This window comes from Chionomys nivalis, chromosome 23, assembly GCF_950005125.1.
Source record: "Chionomys nivalis chromosome 23, mChiNiv1.1, whole genome shotgun sequence".
Classification (NCBI taxonomy): domain Eukaryota; kingdom Metazoa; phylum Chordata; class Mammalia; order Rodentia; family Cricetidae; genus Chionomys; species Chionomys nivalis.
In genome coordinates this window covers 45427711-45437801 of record NC_080108.1, presented here as the reverse complement: position 1 = coordinate 45437801, position 10091 = coordinate 45427711, and the positions used below count along the sequence as shown (strand labels likewise).

The following is a 10091-nucleotide window of genomic DNA, read 5'->3' as shown; positions in this document are numbered from 1 at the left end:
GAGATGGCAGGGAACAACCGTCATCCTATCAGCACTAGGAGGCTGAAGCTGGAGGATCTCAAAGTTCAGGGTCTCAATAGGTGACATAGTGAGACCCTGTCTTCAAAAAAAAAAGTAAAAGAAGACAGGGAATATAGGAATGTGGTAGAGTGCTTTTCCAGAATCAGCCCAGTGAGGGGCTGGAGTGTGGCTCTGCAATGGGGCGGTTGCCTGGTATCAGAATGAGCAAGGCCCTACATTCTAAACCTGGAATTACAAAAAACAGACAGACTAAATGCCGGAGGAGGAGGAGGAGGAGGAGGAGGAGGAGGAGGAGGAGGAGGAGGAGGAGGAGGAGGAGGAGGAGGAGGGAATGATGACACAAATTCGATCAGAGACGATCCTGTGAGGACGCAGAAAGGACACTGTCATCTCCATGTGAAGGAGAGTGCCCCCAGGAGAGGCCAGCCATCTGGACACTTCCATCTTGGCCTTTAGCCTCCAGAAATAAGGAAAAAACATGTGTCTTGAGGGCACCCATTCTGTGGCACTTTTGCATGGCAAATGTAAATGCTGACTTAAAAGCATTTACACTGGAACTCACAGTCCTGAACGGGCATCATCAGCTTGTCTGAAAGTGGGGCAACGCTGGGCTAGAGGCTACACAGGGCCTTTACCATGGCTGCTGCAGGGTTCTGCCATTCACTGTGAAGAATGAGTAAATCCAGACCCACACACAGTTAAAACCCTGCCCGTCCATACTGGCAGGCACATATGGGACTGCCATGGCTGTCCCCAAAGAGTGTGTGCCCCTCCAGTAGTTGTGCCCAGGTGGGCTGGGAAGACCTGGCTCGCGTCCCTTTTGCCATCCAAACACACAGTTCAGGCTGACTGGCACTTACCCCAGCCCAGGCTTCAGACCTGAGTCGTTTTGGTTCCTTCTGAGACTGGTTTCAGGGTCAGGGCCTCTTTGTTCTTGCAGGTTTGGTTTTCCTCCCACCAATTAAGCATCTTCATTCTAAGAAAATGAGCCCTATGGTGAGTGCTGCTTTCAGTCTCTAACGATACTTCAGTGCTGGACAGCCCTACTCCTTACCATCGTCACCACCATTCCCAAAACCAGCCCTGGGACTGCTGCCAGAACACCAGATTGTCTCCACATTGCTGGTTCTGTGGCCAGCCCACTCATCTGAAGGAAATCAAACCCTACTATCTTGGTGCAGACTCTCTCCCCAGCCTCTGCACACCTTCTGGTCTCTAGGCTATCACCTTCCAGTCTGAAGCTCCGATTAATAAAAGCTCAGAGAGAGAAACTGGGGTTCAAACTGAGGGTCCAAAACGCAAAGCAGCCAGTCACTGGCTCTTCCCTTCACCTCAGTCTGAAAATGGTGATCCCGCCTCCAGGAATCTCAGAATGAGACTGTTTCTGTCTCCTCCAGTCTCACAATGCTCTTCAGGACTGGGTTTAAAGGCATGTACTACTGGGATTAAAGGTATGCACCGCCCTGTTTCTATGGCAACTAGTATGGCTACCAGGATTAAAGGTGTACATCATTGCTGGCTGGTCTGTAAGGCTGACCACCGTAGGTATTTTACTTTCTCCATCCTCAGGCAACTTTATTTAATAAAATACAAGTACAATGTTACTATACCAGTCCCTAGAAACTGCTCTGTTTCTATCTTGGTCACGGTCTTTCTGAGGTTTCCTATCAGCTCCAGGACAAAGTGCCCTCTTTCTGCTTCTCTTGCAACCCTGTGATCTCTCTCTCTCTCTCTCTCTCTCTCTCTCTCTCTCTCTCTCTCTCTCTCTCTCTCTCTCTCTCTCTCTCTCTCTCCCCAGTGGATATATCAAGATTCTCTTGCTCTGGCAACAGCAAAGGTCTGTTGGGTCACCATAGCTACCTGTGGGCTCTGTCTTATCATACACCTCCCTCACTCTATCAGCTGGAGCCAGAGTTCTATAGACGTCCATCGGCCTCTGTCTCTTTCCAGATGAACAGCCTTCCTTTTGGCTTCTGTGTGAATTATGAGAGTGAGATCCAAATTTTCATTTCCTGTCTGAAAAACATCCTTCTACAAAAATAACTGAAAATGGCTCTGAAAGCACTACCAGAGACCAGACACAAGCTGGAGGCCGCCATGCTCTGAAGACCAGACTCTGGCTAGGACTCGCTTCAGATGGTTGAGTTGGAGCGGACCTTGGCAGAACAATGAATTTACCTTTTCGTGTGTGTGTGTGTGTGTGTGTATAAACATGGGTGTGGTCGTCAGAGGACAACTTGCAGGAGTTGATTCTCTCTTTCCACCATTAAGCCCTGAGTGTCAGAACGTCAGGGTTGGGGACAAGCACTTTTGTTCACTAAGCCATCTTCCCAGCGCTGCCATGAACAAAGTTGACTTAAAGGAAGAGTGATTCATGATTTCATTTACAGGTGTAAAATGCACATTTCCTTTAAGCCCATATTATATAGAATATTTATTAAAATAAAATTTTGCTGCAAGGAAAACAAATTGCTATTATGCATAGTCTACTTTATGATCCTATTTAAGTTAAGCTAGAAAGAGGATGGATTGGTCCTGGTGGTACAGACCTTTAATACCAACTACTGGGAAGGCGAGGAAGCCCAAGATCACTGGATTGGGATTCTGTCTTAAAATCAAAGTGTAAAGAGGGCTGGAGATGGGACACAGTGGTACAATGCCTACCTAGAATCCCTCAGCGAGGGACCTGGGCATGACTCAATTGTAGAACAATTGTCTATCATGTTCAAAGACTTATATTCAATTCTCAGTACTGAAAGAGAGTGTGGGAGAAATTTGCTAGAAAGCATTGACATTTCTACTAGGCTAAAAATCATACTGGAAATTGGAAATGCTTCAGTTAAGTGATAATAACATAGTTCATCTCCACATCTGTGAGATGCAACTAAATTTATGCTTAAAAGGAAGTGGATAGCCCTAAATACAAAGAAAGACGACCGGAACTTAACAATGAGTCTGTTTCAGCAGCAACCAAACTGGGAGAAAATGTGGAGAGGAAATGAACATCATAAGTCTAGTGAGATGGCCCCTGATAAAGGAGCCTGCAACCCAGACTGACCAGCTCCTAGACGTTGTCCTCTGACCTCCACTCATACACCATGCATGGCACATGTGTGGGCACGGGTACATGCATGCACACGCGCGCACACACACACACAAATGAAAGAATAAATATGATTCTACAAATAAAGAATAAATGCATGCGGTGGGCTCTGGGATGGGTTTGGTGTTGAACTTGAGCTCTGATACTCACACCAGGACAACAAGGAAGAAGAAGAGTAAAGAAGATGCTATGGCCCCATACACGATGCCCTGGATTAGCCCTTTCAAGAAGACACTGGAAAGGGAGCTTTTATCTGAAATGAGAGGGAAGAGAGCAAGGTTGTCCTGAGGCTTTCATACAATGACTCTCTTCCTTCTTTTCTGCTTGGTATCATCCCGGCCCTCGAGCTGGTCCTCCAGTCCCGTCACTAGCCCTCTGCCCTCTCACCTGGTATCATCCTGGCCCTCGAGTTGGTCCTCCAGTCTGGTCACTAGCCCTCTGCCCTCTCACCTGGTATCAGGAAGATCCTGGAAGCGTGGACTCCATATGGGTTCTTCCCCTCACAGCGAAGTCTCCTAATGACTTCTGGTTTCCACATGAGGTGGATGGTGGTGTTGGCCCAGGGTTGCAGTGTGGTAGAGCTCATGTGCAGGATGGTATCTATGCTATTCACACTCACAGGGGTTCCTCCAAGCCACCACTGCACAGAGGGTGTAGGGATCCCGTGGAAGGAACAACTGCATGTTAGTGTCCTCTTCAGCAAACACGAGTAGTTGAGCAGCCTAGCAGGTGCTGTGGAGAAGGGGCAGGGGTCAGGGAGACATCCACACTTTCCTTCACTTCCTCCGAAGCCCAAATTTATTTTTAATTACGTGCATATGTGTATCTGTGCATGTGCATGTGAGTGCAGTGCCCGCAGAGGCCAGAAGAGAGTGCGGGATTCCCTAGAGCTAGAGTTACAGGTGCTTTGGGCTGCCCAGCATGGGTGCTAGGGAGAACTGAACTGAGTTCCTCTGCAAAAGAAGTATGGCTTGGAGGAGAATGCTTCCTAGAGGCTCATGTATCTGAACACTTGGTCCCTTGTTGGTGGTACTGAGGAGGCTTAGGAGGTGTGGCCTTGTTAGAGGAAGTATGTCACTGGAGGTGGGTCATTTCCTGTTTGGCTCTGCTTCCTGTTCATGGTAAAGGATGTGAGCTCTCAGCATCGGATTCCAGACACTGTGCCAGCTGCCATGCTCTCTGCCACAATGGCTCTGTCCCTCGGGGACCGTAGTAAGCAAACTCTTTCTGGGATAAGTTTCCTTGATCCTGGCAGGCTATCACAGCAGCAGGAAAGTGACTGATCCAAGGAATGAACCCTCTCAGCCTTTAAACCATCTCAGTAGCCTCCAAACTCTCAGCCCCAGAGGGATATGACTGGTCCCCTCCAGGACCCAGGTCTTGCCCTGGGGCTGACCATTTCCCCACCTATTGACCATGGCAGTGCCCACCAGCACTCACAGACCAGTTTTAGCCTGACCACTTTACTGCTGGTCAGATTGACTAAGGGTAGACTTAAGTGGCATCTGAGGGTGGTGCCCTGGTCCTCAGGCTTTGGGGCACTGGACAGTTCTGAAGAGGAGCTGAGGGAGACAATGGTGTTGGAAGCCATGGCAGGCCCCTTCCACAGCTCCTGGCAGGTGTCTTCGATGATACAGATTAAAGTTGCAGGTTCTCTGCCCACACCACTTTCTGGGATGTGAATCTCTGGCTTTGGGGTCAGGTCTAGAAAAAATTTTTAAAAAGTGCATTTAGATTCATACTTTAGGAGCAGGTCACTGTACAGTATTTCCGATTGGAACCTTCAAACTTCTCCCAACAGCCTCACAGAACCTGGGATTGCCTTGATCTGCGGGATTTTTTTTGCTTTGTTTTGCCAATTTCTGTTCTCTATCAGGAAGTCCACCCAACTCCACCACATGAACAAGATGAGTTAGTAAGGGGGAAACGCTTGAATCCAAGTCTGGATTTTTAAAAAGGATTAAAATTACATATTTGGGGCTGGAAATGTGGTTAAGCAGATAAAGGCAGTTGCCACCAGCTCCAATAACCTGAGTTCATCCCTTGGACTCATTCGTTGTGGAAGAAAGAACAGACTCTCACAAGCTGTAACTTCTACACACACCCTGTGGCAAGCACACATCCACACACTGTGCTGCTTGGCTTTCCCTTGCTGTGACAAAGACGTGACCAACCCCAACTTGGAAAGGACAGGTGTATTTCATCTTACACTTCCATGACACACTCCACATTGAGGGCAGTCACGATGGGAACACAAGCAGGAACCTGGAGGAAGGGACTGAGGCAGAAGTCATGGAGGGGGGATCTCTGCTTTTTGACTTGCTCAGTCTGCATTTTATACAACCCAGGACCACTTGTCTTGGGGTGATATCACCCACAGTGGGTTTAGTCATCTCATACCAATTATTAATCAAGAGAATGCCTTATGGAATTGACTATAGGCATTTTCTCAATTGACTCTAGCTTGTGTCAAATTTTCCCAAATGACTCTAACTTGTATCAAATTGGCAAAAAAAAAAAAAAAACCCACCAACTAACAGTGCAAACACCCCTCATCCCGCACACACATACAAATGAATATAATAAAACTTAAAAATAGATTTATTCATTTCTCTAGTGTGTGTATGTGTGTGTGTGCACTATGGCATGAACACAGAGAAACAAGGACAATTTGTGGGAGTTGGTCTTTCTTCCAGCATTTGGGTTCCAGGGGTTGAACTCAGGTTGTCAGTCTTGGTGGGAAGCATCTTTACCCTCTGGGTCATCTCATACCCTGAGGTCTGGATAAACACTGATGGTGGATGAGTTTTTTGATCCACAGTGCCCATGGCTCCTCATACCCTCAGACTAGACTTCCCACTGTGAGATCCTACTCAGCCTCATTCCCACCCACCCCTCGCGATGGGCTCTGCCCCTCCCCAAACTTATCTGTGGTCACTTCCCTCCTCTTTTAAAATTAAAATAATCTAAGTACATGTGTGTGCGTGCATGCTCATACAAGTGATAGAGACAAGCGTGCCAACATATATGTGTGGAGGTTATTGGAAAAGCTCAGGTGACAGTCCTTGCCTTCCACCTTGCTCAACATGGTCTCTTGTTCTCTGCTGTGAATGCCAGGCTAGCTGACCCTCAGCTTCCCAGGATCCGGCTGCCTCTGCCTTCCATCCTGCCACAAGAACGATGCGATTACAGATGTGTGCTACCATGCCTGGCGTTATGTGGGTAAACCTAGAACTCACTCTGCAGCCCCTGACTGACCTTCCCAAGCACCGAGATCACACACACAAGCCACTGAGCCTGCTCTGTCTTTGAAATCTCCGTTTAGAGAGAAGTTATATGCAAAGCATTATATTACTTTGGAAATCAAACACCTAAGGTTTTGTAATTTTTACACTAGTTAGTTTATGTGTGACCAGGCATGCGTGTGGAGGTCAGAAGACATTTTGCAGGAGTCATTTCTGCCATGTGGGCCACAGGGATGGAACGCAGGTCTTCAAGCTTGTGCAAGTGCTTTATCCATTGACTGCCTTATCAGTCCCCAACTTTTTTATTTCTAGCTGACTTCTTTGTGCTGTGCTCTTTCTCTCTCTCTCTCTCTCTCTCTCTCTCTCTCTCTCTCTCTCTCTCTCTCTGTGTGTGTGTGTGTGTGTGTGTGTGTGTGTGTGTAGGGGAACACCTCAGGTAATATAACATTCAGCACTCAATGAAGTAACCTCCACGGGTTCACCAGCACTCCCTCTGGATTTCCTACTTCCTAAACCACTTAGTATTCAAGCCTGAGCATCACCTGACATGAAGAGTCCCACGTCCTCTCTCAGACCCACATAGAGCAGGTAGGTCATGTTTTCCCTTCTGATCACATCACGGGTCATCAGGATGCAGTCTTCTATGTCCTCCGTGGAGAGATCACCCACGGGGGCTCTGGGCTGATGGGTATCTACATGGAAGCTGATGGTCTCATTAAACCTGTAGCTCAAAGTCATGGGATTTCTTGGAGACGCCTTGGAAAATTCAAACACACAGGGGACTGTACTGCATAGACCGTCTTCCACTGCTGTTGTCTTCATATCAGACAAAACTGGAGGAAACAACCCTGTGGGGAGAGATCCAAAGTGGAAACCAGTCCCATCTCAAGTTTTCAGGGTTCTGCCTGTCAATGAGACGGTTATGTCACTCAGGACAGGCTTGGCATTTTCCTGTCTCTGAAAACTCCTTCCTGGTAAATCAGTCTTTATTAATATGCAGCATTGGTCACATCAGAGGGCCTGAGTCATGTGATTTATGGTGGGGCAGCAGAGTCAGAGACAGCCCCTGCTCTCGCTGTTAGGATTCCCGCACCTGTAACATACGTGCAGAGGGCCTAAGTCAGCCCCATGTAGGTTCCCTGGTTGGCAGTTCAGTCTCTGTGAGCTCCTATGAGCCCAGGTCAGTTGATTCTGTGGATTTTTGCATGGTGTCCTTGACCCCTCTGGCTCCACAATCCGTCCTCCTACTCTTCCACAGAATTCCCTGAACTTCACCTAATGTTTGGCTGTGCATCTATAAATCTGTTCCCACCAGTTGCTGGGTGAAGCCTCTCTGATAGCAACTGGGCTAGGCACCAATCTTTGTGCCTAACAGAATATCATTAGGTATCATTACATTGCCATTTTTGTCGGTCATGTTTGGTTCTATCCTTGGTCTCTGGGTTCTGGCCCTCCAGGCAATGTCAGAGGTGGGTTCTCCCACGGCATGGCCACTCCCACAATTTCTGCGCCACCTTTACCCCAGCACACTTTGTATGCAGGACTAATTACAGGTCAAAGGTTTTGTGGTTGGGTTGATGTCCCAGTCCCTCCACTGGAAGTCTTGCCTGGTTACAGGAGATGGCCGGTTCAGGCGTTATATTCCCATTGCCACGAGTCTTTGCTAGGGTCTCCGTCTTAGGTTTCTGGAAGTTTCCACAGAACTGGGTTTCTAGCTCATCTCAAGGATATCCCCCAGATTCCAGTTGTCTCTCCTAGTACTCTCTCCTTCCACCCTCCCCCTACTTGGTTCCTCCTCTTCCCATCCCCACCCACCCTAAGTATACCCTCAAAATCTCTTCTATTTTCTCTTCCCAGGGAGATTCAAACATCCTTCCTCGAGGCCTCCTTGTTTCTTAGCTTCCATGTGTCCATGAATTGTAGCATGGTTATCCTCTACTTTACAGCTAGTATCCATTTATAAGCAAGTACATACCATGTTTGTCCTTCTGCCTGGATTACCTCACTCAGATTATAACTCCATCCATTTGCCTTCAAATTTCCTGGTGTTCTTGTTTTTAGCAGCTGAGCAGTACTCCATTGTGTAAATGGAACACATTTTCTTTGTCTGTTCTTCAGTTGAGGCACATCTAGGTTGTTTACAGTTTCTGGCTATGACAAATAAAGCTGCTAAAAACACAGTAGAGCAAATGTCCTTATAGTGTGGTGGAACCACATATACTTTGGGTATATACCCAGGAGTGACATAGCTGGGTCTGGAAGTAGATGGATTCCCAATTTTCTAAGGAACTGCCATATTGATTTCCATAGTGGATGTACAAGTTTGCATACCCATCAGCAGTGAAGGAGTGCTCCATATCCTCTCCGGCATGAGCTGTCACTTGTGTTTGTGAGCTTTGCCATTCTGATAGGTGTAAAATGGAATCTCAAAGTAGTTTTGATTTGTGTTTCCCAGTGGCTAAGACTATCACACATTTAAGAGCTTCTTAGCCATTTGAGATTCTTCTGTTGAGAATTCCCTGTTTAAATCTGTACCCTGTTTTTAATTGAATTATTTGCTTTGTTGATGTCTAGTTTCTTGGCATGTGTGTGTGTGTCTGTGTGTGTCTGTGTGTGTGTTGGATATCAGCCCTCTATCAAATGTGAGATTGATAAAGATCTTTTCCCATTCTGTAGACTGCTGTTTTGTCCTGTTGACAGTGTCCTTTGTCTTAAAGAAACTTCATTTTCATGAGGTCCCATTTATTAATCTTTGATCTTGGCGTCAGTGCTATTGGCTTCCTGTTCATGAAGCTGTCTCCTATGCCAATGTGTTCAAGTCTATTTCCTATGTTCTCTACTAGCAGGTTCAGTGTGATTGGATTGATGAGATCTTTGATTCACTTGGATTTGAGTTTTGTGCAGGTGATGGATAGGGATATATTTGAATTCTACATGCAGACATCCAGTTAAACCAGCACTGTTTGTTGAAGATGCTTTCTTCTTTACATTGTTTTATTTTTTTCTCTTTCTTTTTAAATTTTTTTCTCTTTTTTCTTCTTCTTTACATTGTATAATTTTGTCTTCTCTATCAAAAAGCAAGGGTCCATAGGTCTGTAAAGGTGTAAGTCACAAAACAATCCCACACAAGTACAGAATTATGGATAATAAAAGGGTTATTTATTTAAGGGGAAAACGTACAGATCACTGTCCTAGACAACAGTCCTCTGAGTGAACAGGAATAAAGTGTAACAGTAGGAAGTGGGAGCCAGAAGCAAGAGAGTGGGCGCACAGTTACCACTGCTTTTTATAGTATAAGTGGGCTGGTATCTTTTTTTTTTTTTTTTTTTTTTTTTTCGAGACAGGGTTTCTCCGTAGCTTTTGGTTCCTGTCCTGGAACTAGCTCTTGTAGACCAGGCTGGCCTCGAACTCACAGAGATCCGCCTGTCTCTGCCTCCCGAGTGCTGGGATTAAAGGCGTGCGCCACCACCCAGCATGGGCTGGTATCTTAAAGGCCTTTGGCTGAAGGAGCAGAATGTGCTCCCACAGCACCTCTCCTTTTTGTTTAAATAAGAGAATTCCAAACCCAATACAAAACTATATACATAGGAACAGATATCAAGTATAATTAGAATTACAACAAGCATAAACAATATTAAGCAAGGAACATATGCTAAATGTTTTAATAAACATTCTATCCTATAGGAAATGGCTTGGCTAGATCATAAGAGTACAGTAACTAT

General features: G+C 46.3%; 1 protein-coding gene across 1 annotated transcript; it reads right to left on the bottom strand.

The window, feature by feature from the left end:
* Positions 1-894: 894 nt before the first annotated feature.
* Positions 895-8449, bottom strand: LOC130865167 (sialic acid-binding Ig-like lectin 10). The gene is made up of 6 exons (XM_057756042.1): positions 8401-8449; positions 6912-7202; positions 4565-4828; positions 3575-3856; positions 3275-3377; positions 895-997 (listed from the first exon to the last, which is right to left on the bottom strand). The coding sequence occupies exons 1-6, from the start codon at positions 8447-8449 to the stop codon at positions 895-897; spliced, it is 1092 nt and encodes a 363-aa protein (XP_057612025.1).
* Positions 8450-10091: the final 1642 nt, after the last annotated feature.